This window comes from Cygnus olor, chromosome 2 (genome assembly GCF_009769625.2).
Source record: "Cygnus olor isolate bCygOlo1 chromosome 2, bCygOlo1.pri.v2, whole genome shotgun sequence".
In the NCBI taxonomy this organism is placed as follows: Eukaryota; Metazoa; Chordata; class Aves; order Anseriformes; family Anatidae; genus Cygnus; species Cygnus olor.
The window spans coordinates 150507024-150526349 of record NC_049170.1 but is presented as its reverse complement, the minus strand read 5'-3'; the positions used below and the strand labels follow the sequence as shown (position 1 = coordinate 150526349).

The following is a 19326-nucleotide window of genomic DNA, read 5'->3' as shown; positions in this document are numbered from 1 at the left end:
CAGCTCCCTTAGGTGCGATGTTGCTCAGACCCCAGAAATGCATGCTGAATCCTCCTCTAAAAGACTGTAGGGAAGACGTTTGGCAAAGAAGTGGGAACATGTTCCAAGGAGCAGGAGATTCCTTAAGGCCCTAATTCAGAGCAGCTTAGCAGTGACGCCAGAGCGAAAAAAGAGGGTTGATATGACGCATTGAAATAACAGGCTTGCTTCAGATGGCCCAACTACAGGAGCACGTGATTCAGATGCTCTGTATATTCTCCATGCCTGTGGAACTCAAATAAATAAATAAATAAACAAATAATAATAATAATAATTAAAAAAAGTGACATTTTAAACTGATGTCTTTCTGAGTCTGCAACATGAATGATCTAATAGGACAGAGAGGTGCAAAAGCTCCACTTGAAATTATGGAGGGAATTTCAGATGAATAGCATGGGTGTGATTTAATAAACAGGAAAGCAATAGAAAAAAAAAATGAAACCAAATATCTGCCTTACTAAATTTGTGCTGGACTGATAGGATTGAAAGTAGACCCAGAGATGAGCATGCCTGAGTTTTTGGGAGAGTTAATAAAACCGTGAGCTGGAGGTTTGGCATCACAAGTGAAAAAACAAATGTGAGAGAAGGAAGAGAGAATTGAGGAGAGAGAGGCAGCACCATTCAGGTCCCAGCTAGATTTCCCAAGGAAGTCCCTGAAAAAGACACTGATTGAGTCCTTGGGGAGAAGGAGCTGAGTTTGTTTGTTTTGTGTGAAGGGCGAAAGATCAGGCCAGAAGCTGCAAGCCTGGGAGAGGAAGTGGAAAGTGGTGCTGTCAGCAGGGACAGAAAGCCCAAGACATGAAAACGTCATCAGATGGGTGGTAAGAGTTGTGGGTCTGGTTGCAGGAGATGGCACAAGTCCACCGAAGCCAATGGTGTGCTGTTAGGTGGATGTCCCACACAGACATGGACCCAACGGAATGGCATGGAGCTGGGACAGGGGAGGGTCAGACTGGGTGTTAGGAAAAGGTTCTTCACACAAAGGTGGTTGGGCACTGGGACAGGCTCCCCAGGGCAGTGGTCACAGCACCAAGCCTGTTGGAGTTCAAGAAGCGTTTGGACAACACTCTCAGACACCTGGTCTGATTTTTGAGTGGTCCTGTGTGGATCCTTGGACCTTGGGGGTCCCTTCCAACTCAAGACTTTCTATGATTCTGTGATTCTGTGACTCTATGACGTGGCATGCCAAGGGGATGTCCACCAGGAGATGCTCAGTTTGAGAAGCTTGAGATAGGGACTGTGTGTCTCGGCAGCAGCAGAGGACAGAAGCAGCAGGGGAGGAACCACCAGGCTCCGGAGAAGAGCCTCGTGCCTGCTTTCCCGTGGGGGAAACGCTCAGCTCCTGGGAGAGCAGCAGGGCCCTGCCCTCCTCACACCGGGCTCCTGTTGCTAAATCAGAGAGGAAACTGTTTAACTTGTCGGTTATTCTTTGGCACCTGCGATTGTGTTAGACACTAGAAACAGGTCAGACCAGCCAAGCTGGTGTAAACCACTGTGGTATCCCCAGGGTCGTTCCCTTTCTGTTTACTCTTTTAGCCTTTACGCTAATCTCTCCCTCTATAACAAACATACAACGTTCATAGAAACCATTTTCAAGCAAGAATGACACTGGCAGTCCCTGGAGTGTCACAGCAGGCTTCCTGGCACAGCGGAGACCTAACTCGATGTCATGAGCAGTGCTTGATGCCCCTCCAGCAGCAGCATGGGTGTAGAGGGCAAAGAGCCAAAACACGCACTGGACCCTCTCCTCTCAAGCCCAGTTTCTGACTACACACCCACTCTTAGAGCTGAACCTTCCCAAAGACCTTGTTTATGGATGTGCCCCAAACCCACCTGGTGTGCCTGGAGCAGGAGCTGGGGCTCGGCCGGGTCCTTTGGGGCCTTGTGCTGGATGGTTTGTGGCTGCAGCACTGTAATCTTCCTCAAGAGTAATTTAGGGACTTTCTTACTTTTTAGCATAGCTGGTGACAATGGCACCACTGCCCGCTTCTTGTACAACACCCCAGCACCTCCCTAAGAAGCGGGAGACCTGGTTCGACACCCTTCTTTGCATCTGCTCCCAGGCTGCAGCAAGCCTTTGGCCTCCACGGGGCCCTTTCTTCCCACGTCCCAAGGAAGAGGTCACGGTGTGGGCAGGATGCTCTCTTGAGAGCCGCAAGCCCATTCCATAGCCATGACGATGATGATGCTCCTACACTACAAGGCATAACATTTCCCCCTGGGACAGAAATATGAATATGGGTGGATGGTTAACAACTACTAAGTAAAATCCACAAGCACTGGACTGCAGGAATGAAGGAGAAGTACCAGGTTTGGGCACTTCTCATAAGCTGTTCACCAGTTTAGTCCCAAAGAGTGACCCATTTTGAGTCCTGAGCCTCAAGCCAGACAACCATGCAGCTGGTATCCCCCAAAGAGATTTTAGCAATTGTATAGGACATGCAAAAACTGAAAGCAGGACAGCCACAGCATTCACACAAGTAGCTAAGTACCAGGCTGTGCCCCTTCCACATCGCAAGCCATGATAGTTAATTTTGCGCTGTGCTGGGGAAGCAGAGGAAATGGAAGCAATTCAGAAGCAGTAATGATCAATGAAGTCAGACAATTCCCCTGAGATGCATATATATGCTGTACCCAAGCTCACAGATACGTAAACTGAGGTGCAGATATGCAAAATGCCTTGCCTGCGGCCACACAGGGCACACACATTGCCTGCTTGCTGCCGTAACCAAGAGGGACCGTCTCCGGGCTGCTGTCTCAGCGCTGGGTGACAGACTGGGCTGGCTAAGTGGGTGGGATAACCGCGGCTGGCATCTCTGCTGTGTCATGATTCACAGCCCTTAATCACTGTTAAACAAATCCAAATGAAATTACACATAAAGAGCCGGGAACTGCAGAGTCTGAAAAAATGCAAACATGTTCTTCCCCATCAAATCTAATTAGATTTGCCAAAATCAGTGTGCATTGATCTGTGATTCAAACAGTATGCTGATAACAAATTTTCATGATAGACGTGGTTATGAAGCTACTTGACTAGACTATGAATTAGCCCCTTCAGCAGGAGCTCTCAGCACATTTTCTCAGCGTGCTCTTCCACAGGCAGCTTTTAATCCAAAAATCAACACACAATCCCATTGTTTAAGGTTTGCTGGGCTCTCTGCTGAGCGTCCAGCAGAGAAGTTAGGCAGACAGTGTATTCATGTTGGCGATCAATCTCTGTTAAAATCAACACACCATTTTTAGCCACCCAGCTAAGCATGCTGTGGTACGTGCTGGGAAAAGACCTTTCCACCACTGGGCAGGGAAGCCCATTTTGTTGTCACGCTGTGTAACTTCACCTCGGCGATGATGGGTAGAAAAAGCAGAGCTTTGTATAAAGAGCATCCCATGAATAATCATGGGCTATCACTTCATAAGGCCAGCACTGCACAGATACAGCTTGCTGTTATTTGCCTGTGTCCAGTCTCTTCCCTGAGCCTTCAGGGATGTCTGATGTGTCTTTTTTTCTCAGCCCGTGATGGTGAAGTCATGCTGATCTTCTGCTTGTGATGGTTTGTCCCAGTGCCAAGTGGTCACAGCAGGTACCAGCGAATGGAGATGAGAATATCAGAGAGGAGCAGGTAAATCTTAAAGAGATCAAAGCAAATCCTGAAGCGTCAGGAGAGACCAGGGGAGAGGATTTTCCATTTGTGCTCGGTTTCAGCTGAGCTTTGCATCCACTGACATCTGAGAGCTTCTGAAAATTTGACTCCCCCGAGAGCCGGAGTGCATCAGAGTGTAAAGTTACCCAGAAAGAATGGCAGAGGGCAGGCAGTGCACTTGTATCTGTCTGTACCCCAGATTTATCCCGTCCCTGGTATCTTTTCATCCAGAAATCATTATTTCTTTGGGAGAGTAAAACCGCAGTGGTTTTTTGGCCTGATCTTTAAAAGCGATGAGCATCCCCAACTGCAGCCCGAGGCAATGGGACCTACAAACTCTTGGCACCTCTGAAAATTGACTTACTCTGTGTTAAACCACATGCAACAGCTCTGTGTGACCTCATCCCTGGACACAACCAAGACATTGAGCACTGAGCACTGGCACAGGTTGCCCAGGGAGGTTGTGGGGTCTGCATCCTTGGAGATGTTCACAAGCTGCCTGGATGTGGTGCTGGGCACCCTGCTCTGGGTGTCCCTGCTAGAGCAGGATGGGACCAGGTGGCCTCCAGATGACCAGATGCTCCCTCCCTACCTCAGCCTCCTGTGGCTGAGAGGGAAGGGCATGGAGACACCCAGCATGCCAGCTATTTCATGGTGGCCCTCTGTAAGCAGGAGGTTTATCTCAGCATAGAGATAAACCACCAAGTGTTTACTACAGGGACCGACAGGCTGGATAGTGTCATTCCCAGCACAGTGGAAATTATTGTGCAACTTCACAGCATTACTAGCCTCCGTGTTTTCATGAGCTCATTAGCTCAAATTTCAAAAATCTAGAGAATTACAGCAATGCAGTATGGCATAGTCATGCCAGTATAAGTAAGTGTTCCTACCTAGGAAGAGATTACACCAGCACACTGTCTAAGCCAGTGTGGCTGTTTGTCCTGCCCATCTGCACCCTGGCGCCCTGACCCATTTCTCCCCCTGAGGCTGTGCTGGGTTTCTGCTTCACCCCAGCAAGCCACAACCATGCCAAGGGCAAGGAGAAGAGGGCACAGCTTGTCCACATATAGGTGGACAACTAGGGTCAACTGCCTGTGTGGCAGCAGCCTGGTATCTTTGTGTAGCTAAACGAAATAAAAAAGAGGTATCGGTTTAGCTCATTTCATAAAGCCAAGTAAATGGAGCAGCAGCACACCATGGATGATAGCTGCTTTCCAACCTAAGCTGCAGATAAGCCATGGATTACAAAGCCTCCCCACCCACGCAGGAATTGTCCACCAGAGGCCCTGCAGAAGGAAAATCCCCAGCAGAGACAAGGCAGGTGTCGCTACACAGTCCTGAAATTCCTTAAAACCAGAACGGGCTGCCCTGAAAAACTTTGTGAAACCCTGTCTGCCTTCAGTTTTAAACTCGGTTTGGCTGAACCGGTTTTAAAACTGGCTGGAGAGCCAGAAGGGGCCAGCAGGATCACCCAGGAGAAGCAGGCGTAGAAGCTGAGCTCCTGGTGCTTACGTTCATCAGAGCAGTGTCCCCTCAACCAGGCTGGGCGGAGTGCCTCGCCTGATAAAAGGCTGAGCTCAGCAGACATGAAAGGAAGGTCGTTAGCAAAGATCAAAAGGTATGGATGGGAGATAGAGCTGCAGCATTTGCAAAGTTACCAAAGCCTTCCAGTGAGGATGAAGAGAAGGATGCTGTGATGCTAAATGAATGGGGCAATCTAGATAATGATATCAGAATTAAATTAATTAAGGGAAGATTAAAGAAAGATTGCAAAATGAGGGTTATAATCCCAGCGCAGCTGGAGTCAATGGGTGTTTTGTGGGTGACTGTGAAGAGGCTGAGAGTTTGCTCCAAATGCATACCAAGACAAAGAAAGTTATGAACTGTGGGCTAATTTACACAAATCCAATTAAATTAGGGAATAAATTAATAGTGATGTCCCCACAGTCACAAAATTGAAGCCAGGCATGGCTGGAGCATCCAGTAGGATAAATATGAGATGGGCAAACATCACTGACCTGCATGCACCGGGGTGTTCAGAACACACTGACAGCAGCAGGACAGACTATACCTGGCTTGCTGTAACGTCTCGCAGGACAGAGCTTTCTATTCAAAGCATTTTAAACAGATTTAAACCAGCAAAGTGAGTTTGCACCAGATCAGCACTTTGCATCATGTGGACGCAACGTTTCTGGTCCAGGAGCTGGCACTCCTTGGGGGGATTTACTGTTCCTCCGAGCAAGCTCCCTGAGTGCCAGCAAGCGGCACATGTGCAGAGCAACCTCCAGGAAACATCAACGGAGCTTAAAATCTTCCAACATGTAGAGTTCCCACCCAGCAGTTCATTGACATTAACCTGAAGGTTCATTAAGGAATTTACCTACTGATTTCAAGGCTCGAAAAATTATAGGAACGGCATGAAGCCTTGTACCAAGGCAGCATAGTGCAGCTGTGTAGACCTTGGTGGCAGTCACCAAGCTGTCTAGATATTTTCCTCCAGCTGCTGAGCTCGTCATAAATACGTGGCAATTGTTCTGGAGCCCCTTTAACGTCAATGCTTTTGTGGCTCCTGTTCGTTGCTCTGGGTCTTTCTCAGCTCTCGGTTTTAGGGCAGCAAACTGAAATGAATGGGGAAGGGGTGGATTCATTTTTTATTAAGCACCCAAGTCCAAAAATTAAATTCTGAATGCAAGCACAGATGCTGATAAATACTTTTGCCCTTGTAAAACATGGAAAAATGCTGGTTTGTTCCATAAGGGCAGGAGATTCATTTTTCTCTCTTTCACAAATGTAAAAGGAGGAAAGTGCTTTTCAGTAAGAATCCAATTTTACAGGGAGGGAGTAATATGTTACATAGTTGAATCACTTTGATGTCAATTTTATTTTGCAATCACTTCATAAGATATTCATATAGCCTTTTACATTCTTTCAAAATGTGGAAGTCTAGGCACAATGCAATATTATCTTACTCTTTACCACAATGATGAACGATAATGAGAACGCATAATAAGATTTTACTTGCGCCCAAAGAAAAATCTGCTTTACCCCAGATGAGAGGAATTTTGCAGATCAAATTAATATTATAAAACAGTACAATTTATCAAAATAATATGGCTTTTCTTCTCTGAATTCACTGCAAATCACAATGTCTGCAGCCATGGTGAACTGTTAGAAATGGATTTTTTTTAAAACTCTCTGTCTGTGAAAAACACTTGGTTGATAAAAGTAAAAAAAATAAGAAAAATCTGATATTTGAAAGCTAGGTTATAGCTGTCATACAGCAATTCTGCTTCCCGTCCAAAATCTGGTCTCTTGCAAGGGAGAAGGGTCTTTGCTCAGATTCCTCAGGAACCAATGGATCACATTTGACATCCTTCTGAAATTTGTATGTGTATGGAACATGGGTGTAGCATAATGCTTGCAATGTATCTTGTTGCATCCTTTTAATTTAGATTCTGGTTACTCCTCTATTCCCAATTTTAACATACAGCCTAAAGGCCAGTTAGTGAAGTGTGAAATAGATACAAAACCCTGATAGTCACTGGGGATAGAAATGTCTTGGCTGTCTCATCCAGCCTCCTCACCATGTCTCGCAGTGCATTTTCGCTTGTTTTTACACAGGTTAACAGCAGTTTTCCAGAAGCACTCTTGCTGGAAAGCCTTGCTGTGCAGCAGTTATTACTGAGTACAGTTATTATTTCTTGTGACGTATATGATAGGAATGACAACAAATTATTTAAGGTGTGGTTATAGGGCAGTCAAATGAAATCCCAAAGAGTTCTAGGGACCAGCACTGCCCGTATTGGACTGAACCAACCTCAGGTGTGGAAGCTCAGCAATGCGGGGGCTTGATAAGAGCCCACCACATTTCAGCAGGGGAGGGAGAGTAGAGAGGTTTCATACCCTGGCATAGTGCCCAAACCTTTATTTCATGTGTGTTGCATCTGCAGAGTTGCAGAGAGGATCCCTCTGCCCCTAACTCACCCGAAGCACAGCCCGGCCCGTGTCACCAGCCCAAAAAGCTTTGTCAAACACTCAGCTGGGCTCTTGATCATGGAAACCACCTGCACTGAGAGGCTTCACTTGGTTCTGCCATCACCTGGGAGCAGACTAATGGAAGAAAAAGAGTGGGAAGGTGCTCTCACTCCACTAGCTGCATCCCTGTGAGATGCCCCTTGCAGGGAAGGAAGATGCGTGCTGCGAGCAGGAGCGCTGCTTTCGGGGGGAAAGCGGCCGCGGGCTCTGGGCTCTGCGCTGGGTCGTGCTTCAGCCTGCAGGATTTTGTGGGTTTGCCTGCTCGCAGCACTTGTACAGAAAGCACAGTTCCTGGATTATTTTTTTCCTTCTATTTCTGTCCTCTTTCATCAGGGATAAATTAACACGCAAGAAGCTGATGGGGCTAATTAGTTCCAAGCAGGGAATTGCTCTGTGTTAATTTCTCTGTTTGGAACTCTCTTAGCAGGTCAGATTGTTCCATTTTTGCAGCTTAATTTTCTTTATTTCTTATTTCATAACATCTAATTCTTTATTTCTTCTTGTTTTTCTTTTTGATCCTGTAGGGAAAACATAATTCTGCATAACTGGGACCTGGAAGAATGCAGTAGAAATTACAAGAGAGGTTTGCTTTGAATGGAAATATATTCAACAAACAGTAGCTGTGGCAAGACCTGTAGAGAGATATATGAAAAGTGAATTTAGGAACAAAGCAAAATCAGCTGGACATAATGCCAGGAACTAGCTGACCCAGCTGCTTTCTCCCAGACTTGTTTAGAGCAGGGAACAGCTCTGTAATTCATACATCAAGCTGGAAACTGGAAACAGTGCTTGTGGGAACAAAATGCTCTGCCATCCAAGTCGGCTGGAGCCATGCTGCTGAGCTCTCAGCCAGGGGCTTCTCCCTCCTGTCCCAGTTGTCAGTTGTGCCTTCATAGGTGGGGATTTGAAGCAAGGTTCGCTCAGTAACTAAGGACACTAAACAGTTTGGGCGAGCAGCAGATGAAACATTTTAATATGCACTATTACTCAGCACCAACGGCCGTACCTTTACCCTCTCAGAATTAACTTATCTTGTTTCCTAGGAAGATGGAGTGTGGACATATTTGGAGACAGAGTGCTTGGCCTCTGCAGAGATGTAAAAAATACCTTGTCGTACAGTCAAGAACTGACTAATAGGTGGGATTGTCACCTCCAGGCCAGCTCCTCACCCAGACCATGAGCCCACCAGGGTGTGTGGGACCTCTGGCCCTTCCACGAGCTCCTTACTCACACCACTGAGCCCAGAGCTGGCAGCAGGATTCTCGAGATCTGTGTAGAAGGCAAATGGCAGAATTAGGAAAAACAAACAAACGAACAAACAGATTTTGACTTCCTCACTGTTATTCTGAATCTTGGATGACGTCCTCTCGGTTGCATATTCCCAATGACTGTACGAGCATGTCCGAGATGAGTAAATGGCACTAATGTAAGTAAAAGCTGGTGAATGTAAAACGTTGGTACTGGAAATGAAATCCGGCTTCTGTGGCTCATTTGTCTCATTTCTTGATCTTTTTTTGCTTGGCAGGTTTAGGCTCAGTCCACGTGGAAACCTCAAGGGGAAGCCAGGGTTAGTTTTCAGTCAGCGGAGGTCTTTTTCAGAAGCTCCCATAGATAGCCTTTTAAAATGAGGAAATAGCAAAACTGTCAGCTGGGAAGTAAGTCTTTGGTCTTTTCCCAAGCAGTCTGTCTGTGTTAGGATGCCCTAGCCTTCAGTTTTGTTCTTCTGATAATTCATTGGCAGATGACTCTAACACAGATCAATCCAAAAATGAGTTTTTATATAAAAAAAAGTCCAGCGTATTGAAAGATTGTTCATCTCTGTAGGCAAAACAACCACATCTACCTTCCGTTTTGAATAAATTCAGATGTTAACTGAAGTGGCCTGGCTTATTTCCAGTTTACAGTAATTCTATTCTGCTTGCCTCAAATTCTTCTTTTAATACAACTCTGATGAAGTAGTTGTCATCTCTCAACTGCCTGCAGTGGTTGCAAAGTGCTGCAGGAGCAATAGTGGTTACGGCAGTGGCAAGGAAAGGGATTTCTTTAGAGGCAGTGATAAAACTTCCAAAAGTATCCTCCTTCTCTGGCACAAGTCTGTTTCCCTTGAAGAAACTGGGAATTCCCACAGACATCCTATTGATGGGAGTGAAAGGAAGCCAGCACAGGTGGCTTTGAACATCCCAGTGCTACTCCAGCACATTCTGCATGGATCTGCTGAAGCCATTTAGACTGCTAGCTGGCTGGAAAGACGTAAGTTATGCACAGGAAAAAAACAAAGCTGGAACTCTAAAAATCAATGCCATTAAGTATGAACAATGAGGGTAGATGACAAAGGCAATTTTATTCCCACCATGATGGCTTGTTTCTGGTTTCCTTCAACATTTTATTTTGCCTAATGTTTTTCTGGAAGAGAAGTGGCTTGAAATCTCCCATGAAAGTGGAGGAGCAGAGAGATGGGGTTGAAAATGTTCCTTGTATTTCAAGTAGTGTTTTGGTATAACTGTTTGGCAAGCAAAATGCTTATTGCATTTTATTTTGAGACTCAGAGGTTTCTTTTATAAGCTTATTCTCTTTATTGCTCCAAAACAGCAGCAAAAACCAACACTTCCTCACCCATATATGATTTGTTACTAACTGAATCCAGCCCAGGAACTCCTGTGGGATAGCAGTGTCTTCTGAACACCCTAATCTCTCATGCAGAGTTCGAAAGTGGAAGTCCCCTTCCTCTTCATTGTAGCACCAGCTTAATGACAAGGAGGGGGTTCCTACCCCTGCCCTCATGGGCTGTTTTAACTTTTTTTTTTTTTTAATTTCTTTCGCTACATTATTTAGTTAACCCATCATTCTTCAACAAATTAAAACATGTCATTAAATGTGAAGCTTCATCCCATAAATTCATAATCTTTTTTGGAGTGACAATTTGGGATCGTGTTCATGTGTTCTGGTGTACTCTTCCCACAAGACTGTGGCAAGTGAAACGGATGCTCAAATAAAAGATGAGCATAAGAAATTAAATAACTGCAAGTATCGTATTCATAAAAAGACTGATGAGAAGCTTCTGCAGATAGAAGAAAGAAAGAAAAAAAAAAAAAAAAAACAACCTGTTCTCCAAATGATTTAAGAGGCCGACATATAAGGAGAGGTTTAATCGCTGTGGTCTAACCGCATTTAACGGGAAGAAGTGAGGGAGTTTTGTTAACACGTGAAACTGGGACCCAAAGGTGACAGGGTTTTTTCAAAGTTTGTGGCTGGATCTACACCTCTCTGTTTCTGAGGATGGGGATGCACTTAGAAACTCTTGGACAACAGCTTGCTTCTCTTCCTAACCAGTACATAGAATAGATACAGAATTGATGTTAAAATAAGCTAACTTGTCTAATAAAAGTTGAAGCTTTTATTCTGGAAGATGCAGAGCTGGAAGATGTCCTGATTTACAGTTCAGATACAATTAATACTTTCAGTTCACATCATTCTGTTTCCTCATAAATGAATATCTGAATCACACACTGAAAAAGGCAACTACACCGCCTCTATAAACCCATTTACATGCAGGTGGTGCAGAAAAACTGAAGAAAAAACTTTGCTTTCTCCTGGGTTTCTGACAGGATGGTCTTCTCCCAAGAAATCTTCCACCCAGCACCTAAAGCACCTCATTAAATGGGATGTAAGCACTTATCTCTTTTTGGAAGTCCCATATGCAAAATTATTGGGACTTTTACCATGTCCTTTCCAGGGCAGAGACCTTTGGCATTCATCCTGTCCATAAACCGCCACCTGCTCCCCCTGCCCTATGTACACCCCTGCTCAACCCTTCCTCTCCCCACTCTGAGCTCAAAAGCAACAGAAAACCCAAATCTTCTGTTCCAGTTCGTTTGCTGGCACTGGTGTTATCTGGAAGCAATGCCGCTCAGCTGGTTAGAAGCCAAGCAAGTACGTATTTAGTGGGAATTATGAAAATTGACAAGTACAAAGTTCTACTTCTTTAAAAGCGGTTCCTTACCCCAAATCCAAGGGCTAATTGATTTCTTGCTCAAGTTCTAACTGAAGTTGAGCTAAACGTGTGAAAGATGGGGAGGAAAAGATCAAATCTGGTCTTTGGACCTATGTCAAGCAAGTGCTTTATGGCCCATCTGAAGCTGATCATGAGACAATTCCTGAATGCAAATGTCATTTAATAGGGACAGACAAATGCTAGGAAACTCTCAGAGCATATTCTCCAGGTAAGAAATAGTTCTTCTTTCCCTCTGCTATAATTGTGTGGTTCTGTGTGCTCCTTGACTTTGATCTTTGCATTCCCTGAAATCCCAAGTAACTATTCAAGTTAATAAAGTGTTAAGGTGTTTGCCCAGGAAGGTTGGCTCTGCTGATTTCACCTCTTAAAAGGGGAAACAGCGCTGTTGTTTTAACCACGTCAGCACTTACCGCCTTGGTTTATTTTGTTATCCCATTTAACTTCTGTTCAAAATCAAACAGGAAGCAATTAAGGTGAGTCTACTACAAAGCAGTCCTCAAAATACATAGCCGACAAAGGTTATGCCCCTAAAACATAATTAAACTTATTTGGAAAGAATGCGGAGCCAATACACTGGGGCTGCTGGTGTAAAAATACAATGGCTCCACTTCACTTTCGGCAGGCAGAGATGATGGATTGCCAGGATGGACACTACTGCCAGCCCCCTTGTTAGGGCACTGGTGACAACAGCAGCTGGACTGGCAAAACTCTAAGAGCACTGGTCTTGTCTACTTGGATTAATAGGAGAGGAGGGGGAAAGAAAAGGAACCAAACTCCCTGCTAAACTGCAAAATTTTCCTCTTGCCTAAACCCACTTTAACTGTGGTCAGGTCACTGCTGTGATGACAGAGAGAAGGATGTCACAGAAATAAGCATCTAATGACAACACTGGAAAACAAAGCAAAGTCTTTACACAGGATTTAGCTAATTATATTTTGGGCAAATATTTATTTATCTAAAAACAAAATAAAAATCATTTCTTTAAAAGAAAAATGTATTTAAATAAAAAAAAAAACTGTGAAATGTTATGGCACAGAAGTTCAAGACAAGTATAAATCCAGTTGCCACAACTGTTGCGTATTAATGTTGCACATTTTTCTATAAAGACTTTATTAAAGGTATTTACATGGCAAGAAGATGTGTAAATATATACAGCAATCTGGGGACAACTTTTTTTTGGAATTCTCATAAGAAAAAAATGCCTTAAATACAAAATTTTAAAAGAAAAAAAAGTTGAAGAGTTCATCCCCAAGCATGAAGAATGTCCCATCATCCCTTATGCCCAAAGTATCAATTATGAGGCAGTTTTGAGGTTCTGGCCAAACCGTTTGGAGATTCAGCCAAGGTTGTGTAGTCTCAAGTTAATTCGCACAGCATGCACTTGCAATAGTTCCATACTTGATGGACTGGTGTAGTTCATGAATGATATTAGAAACATTAATATTTTATCATCGTTTCAGTCTAGTCTGGGTTACCCTAAGCGATGCCCAAGAGTTCCTATGCACGAGAGTTCCTTAGCTGCTCAAGTTTGTGTTTCAACTGTTCTCTCCTCCGCCTCAACAGCTCTTTCTCTGCGATCAGTCTGTGTTCGTCCGACTGGATGGAGAGAACATACTCTGTTGCTTTTTTCAGGATGACAACCTTGGGTGCCTTCTCGTTGTTGGCCACCTCGGGTATCTGGTCACGCAACGCAAAGAAACTCAGCTTCAGCTCGTTTCTCCTCTGGCGCTCCAAGACGTTGTGCGTTCGCCTCTTGTCATTCTCCTCTGAATCTGACGTGCGGGGACTTGAGCATTTTCGGTTATTACTTATCTGTTTGAGGACTCTGCCACTGTCCAACTTTAGCCTTTTTGCAGCTGGGTACTCCACCTTGGTGGAGGGAGGAGCGGCGTAGTTGTGCTGATGGATGTTGACATGACACCGTTTGAGAACCAGCGGGCTGTGGTGGGGCTTACTGTGCTCTTCGGATGCTTCTGTGCTGGACTCTGTGCTGGATTCGGACTCGTTCGCTTCAGCTAATGTAACAACATCAATTTCCTCATCTTCCTCTTGTTCTTCTTCTGCAGAGGAAAAGAAAAAAAGAATTGTAAGCCGATCTGTGCAAAAACTCCCAGGACTGCTGTATTTATGACGGAGGGGTTACTCCGAGCCGCAGTGCGAGGAACCCATTGGCAAACCCATACTAAACCCACTCGATGCTGCGAGACTCCACTTGCCCTCCTCAAGAGCCTTTCCTTCAAGAAGCAGCATTTCAAGAGCAATAGGACGCACCGAGTGCACTTAGAGCCCTGACTCCCTGGTTTCAAAATTTGCAAAGATCTTGCGTAATCCCGAGGCGCGTATGAAAGATAGCAGGAAAATTTAACCTCGGTTGTCAGCAGCAAAGCACAACGAAGCTCCTAGACTCAAGCTGTCCTTAATTAAGGATTTAGCAGGCTTTGGCCACGCCTCAAGAGAGCTTACTTAACACACGTGTATTCAGAGACATTTTCGGAATCTCTCTTGATCTGTTAATTTGTGGAAAATCCAAGGAAAAAAAAAAAATGAAGGCTGTAGTGCTTTGAGTAGAAACTCGCTTTCAAACCAGATTTACGAGCGGACGGAACACGCTGTCAAATACCTAAGGAAGCATTTCTAAAACTTTCCCAGCCCCATTCACTCCTCGCAGTCACTTTCACTAGCACCTCCCTGCTTGCACATTCTCCCTGCGGCTCTCGGGCTGGGGTTAACTCCTTGCCGGCCCCCAGATGTCACTGGGAAGCAGCTCCACTTGGACGCTGCTCCGGCTCCGAAGTCCGACTCTGACCCCGTTATGAAAGTTTCTCCCTCCTTTTTTTTTTTCCTTCCCTTTTTTTTCTTCCTCCCTCCACCCCTGGAGGGAAAGCCGGGCTGTTTTTTCCAGGAACTAAACTCGCAGGGAGCCTCGCTAACGTGGCATTTAAAACACCCGTGCGCGGTAGGAGGGAGAGAGAACAGAAGAAGCGGGTCGGGGTGCGCGTCCGCCCGCTTGCCCCCCCCAAAAAACACGCGTGGACCCCACTCACCCGAGTCGCTGCTGGTGGTGGGCGGCGTGTCGTCGCCCAGCAGTGCCGGGGGGCTGGCACCGGGCTGCCCGGCCCTGGGGGCTCTCTCGCTGAGCGGGTAGGGGAAGACCACCGAGGGGTCGATGCAGTCGGCGGCGGCGGTGCCCAGGTCGTGCAGGTAGAGCCCGGCCGATGCCGCGGAGCCGGGAGGAGGCGGAGGCGGCGGTCCCCCCGTGGGGGGTCCCGTGGGGCCGGGCCGGGCTGTGGGACCCCCCTCCCGTCGGGCCGCCTGGTAGGACGCCAGCTTCTCGGAGACCACCTTCTCCAGCTTGGCGGCGGCGGAAAAACCGCTCCACATGCAGTCCTGGATGATGATGGATTTGACGAAGGTCTCGTCGTCGGGGTCGCAGATGAAGCTTTGGTTCACCATGTCCCCCCCGAGGAGCTCCGTCACCATCTCCAGCTGGTCGGCGGTGGAGGGGAAGCAGGAGGCGGCGGCCAGGCTGGAGCGGCGGCTGGGCGACAGGGGCGGCGTGGGCAGGAGCTCAAACTTCTTCCAGATGTCCTCGGACGGGGCTGGGGGCTGCAGTTCGCTGCCCCTCTGCTGCGCCGCCAGGTAGAAGTTCTCCTCCTCCTCCTCGAAGTAGAAGTAGGGCTGCACCGAGTCGTAGTCGTAATCGTAGTTCTTGCTGGGGAAGCTGGCGCTGAGAGGCATCGCGGCGGCTGGTGCCTGCGGGAGGGGGGAAACAAGGGGGAGCCGGGGTGAGCCTCGGGGGTCGGCTCCCCCCCCCCCCCGCGACCCTAAAGGGGCGACCGCCCCCCAGCACGCAGCGCTCCCTCCCGGCTCCCCGCGCCGTGCCGACGGGCAAAAAAAAAAAAAAACCCACGCAGTCGGTTTCAAAATAATGTTAAAAAATCATAATAAAATCCATGCTAATAATAATAAAAAAGGTACGACCTCCCCTCACCCTCTCCCAAGTCGGAGGCGCGACTTGATCTACCGAGGGGGGCAGCTCCCGGTGCCGCCCCGACCACCCTCCCCGCGGCTCTCCCGGAGGGGCTCCGGCAGCTCGGCAGCTCTGTGCAGCCCTGCTCGGCTCGGCACGGCTCGGCACGGCTCCCTCCCGCCGCCCCTCCGCAGCCGCCGCGTTCACACGGGGCACGGCTCCGGCACGAAGCCCCCTTCCTTCCCTCCCGGAGCCGCTCCGCCAGCCCGGGATCGGGGATCCGGGATCGGGGATCGAGCCGGGAAGGGAAGGAAGGGAAGGGCGAGCTGCGGGGAGCTCCCAGCACCCAGAGGGGCTGCTCCCCTGCCACGCACCTGGGCGTGCGGGCAACGCGCGGGGACGGGCAGGGACCTCGGCAAAGTTTGCCAGGTCTTGTCATATACACGCATATATATATATATATATATATAAATAAATAAATATATATATACGCACACATATACACGCATATATATATACATATATATGCCCATATATCCATATATATATACCCATATATATGGATATAGGCAGAATGTGCAATAACCATAACCTGCCCGTGCATACGCGGGAGAAGCAAATGCTTCCCCTCCCCCGAAAAAAAAATAAATATATAGATATTTGAAGAGCCGAGAGCAAGCGAAAGGATGGGGACGGCCGGTGCCCCAGCGCAGGGGAGCGTCCCCCGGGGGGGCACCGTCGGTGTCCCCGTCCTCGGAGCGCAGCCCCGGCGGTCCCGGGTGTCAGCAGCCCTGTCAGTCCAAGCCACGACCGCGGCGGATCGAGTGATGGGAAAAGCGGAGCCCCGCGACTCACCGGCTTCTCCAAGGCGCCAGCTGCGAAACGGAGCGAGGCAATTATTGCGGGCGGTGCGGGGACCAACAAAATAAGGAAAAAAAAAAAAATATATATATATATATAAAATTATAAAAAGAACCGCCGGATAGGACGGGGAAAAAAAAAAAAAAAAGACAAAACGCCGGGAGAACGTAGATCTCTTCCTCCCACCAAGGTTTAGGAAAAAAAATAATAATAAAAAAAAAAAAAAATCAAGGAGCAGCGAAGAGAAGGGGAATCAGATTGTACGGTCCAAGGCGGCGCGGCGCGCTCTGTCTGGTACAATAGAAGTTTAGTTGCTTTCCTCCTTTAAAGCGCCGGCGAGGGGCGGGCGAGAGGTGCCGCGGGGCGGGGGCAGCACCGCGGGGCCCCGCTCGCTCCCGCCGTGCGCGCCGCCGCCGCCGCCGCCCGCGCCCCCCTTCGGCAGCGGGCGCGCAGGGCTCCGCGCCTGGGCGCGGGGAGGGCGGCACCGCGAGGGGGCGGCCGAGGAGCTCCGCGTGCCCCCCCCTCCCCCCCCCCCCAGCCCCCGGCCTTTAATTCCGCCGGGAGGTTTGGAAGGGCTGGGGGGAGGCGATGCAGCGCTCCGCGGTGGTTTTTTTTTATTATTTTTTTTTATTTTTTTATTATTTTATTTTTAATTATTTTTTTTTTCCACCCGTCTTACTACGAGCTGCGCAAGGAGAGGTCGGAAGTAAACATAGTAAAAAAAAAAATTACTAGGAGGGATTAAAAGGTTGCTCCTCTCCGTTTCCCTCCTTGGTCAGCGCACCCCGGCAGGGCACAAGGGGGGGGGGGGGTTCAGCCCCTTTTTCCAACACCCCCCCCCCCCCTTCATGTAGGGGGGCTCCGGTGCGCACCCAGCCTCGTCGGGGGGGCTCCGACTCGGGCACCCCCCGCCCCGGGTCGCCGCTTTCTTATCCCGCCTTTGCGGGAGGATTACATGGAAGAAGGAGGCTGCGGGGGGGGGGATGTGGGGGTGTAGGGTGGGGGGGGCACAGCCCCGCGGGGGTCACCTTGCAGCCCGTTTTGTCACACCCCGGCTGTCCCCTGCCCGCTCTCAGTCCCTTCCCCTTCCCGGTGCCCACCCCCCAGCTCCCGGTGCCCACCCCCGACGGGACGCCCCCATCTCGCTGCCCGGCCCCCCAGGACCGTTAGCTGCTACCCCCATCCCTCCCACCGCCGCACCTGCGGTTTCCCCGAGCCCCCCCCCGTGCTGAGCCCTCACCCCCTGCTCCCTCCCCAAATCCCCCCAACCCCCCTAAACCTCCCCAGCGAAGCCCCTCCGCTCTCCGCAGCACGGGACGTAGCGTGTCCAGTCCCCCGCCCCCCCCCCCCCGCACTTATCCCATCCCCGCTGGGATTTTTTTATTCCCATTTATTTACATATCCCCCTCCCCACTTTTAAAATTGTATTTATTTATTTTATTTATTTTTTTTACGAAAGCACAACCCCCAGGGCAGGATGCAAAGCTCAGGGCCGCCCCACGGGGCGGGAGGACCGAATTTGGGGGGGGGTGGGGGGGGGGAAGGACGGATGGGGAGGGGGGGCTCCACCCCACCACCGGTGAGGCTCCCGCCGGCGCTGGGGGGCGGCCCCGCTTTCCCACGGCCGCCGCTGCTACCGTGGGGACATCGCGCCCCCTCCCGGCCGCTCCGCGCCCGTGGGAAGCAGCGCGAACCCCCCCCACCCCCTCCCCGGCACCTGCGGCTCCCTCCCACCCCCCCGCAGCACACCCCACCCGGAAAGAAAAATTTAAAAAAAAAAAAAAGAAAGAAAAAAAAATGAAAAGAAAATATTATTTTTTATTTTTAATTATTTTATTACTTTATTTTATTATGTTTTTAATTTTTATTCTTATTATTTCAATGGGAAGCGACCATTTTTGCTGAGCAGCCTTCCAGCAAGGCGCGACATCTATAACCATCCAAGTCCCCACCAAGCAAAAAGCCCCGAGCGCACTTTGGGGGCGCTTTCTGCCGTCCCGCCGCTGCTGTCGGGTAGCAAAGGAGGAGCGGATCCACGCAGAAAGGGTGAAGCAAGAGCCAAGAGCCACTGCGTCGTCATAACGGGGATGCTTCACCTAGTGACATTTTAAGAATCGGGTTTACCCTTGCTCCGAGATGGCTTAAAATACATCGTGCTATTTTTAAAAGCATCACTCTCTGTAGTAGAGCTCGCTGATGTGAATGGAAATAACGTGACTCAAGGCAGGCCTGAAGTCAGCCAGGAGGGTGCAAGACCCAAATTAATCTAGCTATTAGTGTAAAAGTTGATATGGGTGCTTTTATCTAAGAACAGCAGCAGAAGAGTCCAAAACACAGTGAATACTCTCAGAATTGTAAAAGCTGTCGAAATTCAGCCAGAGCTGGTAACAGCAGAAATATTTTGAAATTACTCCAGTACTGATAGGGTTGAAAATCATAATCCTGTTCATGAAGCAATATAATCACACGCAGAGCAATTAACTGCAGTATCACAGAGGATTATGACTTGAAGTGAGGAATAAGTAACGTGAGCAGATGGACTCTTAAAATATCCCATGCTCATATGAATGGGAAAACAGGAAAGGAGGACTGGAAGAAAAGTGCTATTGAAACAATACGGCCTTCAGAGGAAACGGTCTTTAAAATATTCTATAGGGTTTCTTCAGGTCTCACGCAGACCCCAAGTTTGCTTTTTCTTGGGGAGCCAATGCCGGAGCATCCCACAGCAGTTCTTACGTGGTGGTTTGCCCTGGTTTCTTACGTCCAGC

At 48.3% G+C, this 19326-nt stretch overlaps 1 protein-coding gene across 1 annotated transcript; it reads right to left on the bottom strand.

Moving 5' to 3' along the window:
• Nucleotides 1–12650: 12650 nt before the first annotated feature.
• Nucleotides 12651–16824, bottom strand: MYC (MYC proto-oncogene, bHLH transcription factor). The gene is made up of 3 exons (XM_040547136.1): nt 16553–16824; nt 14772–15480; nt 12651–13787 (listed from the first exon to the last, which is right to left on the bottom strand). The coding sequence occupies exons 2-3, from the start codon at nt 15463–15465 to the stop codon at nt 13225–13227; spliced, it is 1257 nt and encodes a 418-aa protein (XP_040403070.1). The 5' UTR covers nt 15466–15480; nt 16553–16824; the 3' UTR covers nt 12651–13224.
• Between the last annotated feature and the right edge of the window lie 2502 nt (nt 16825–19326).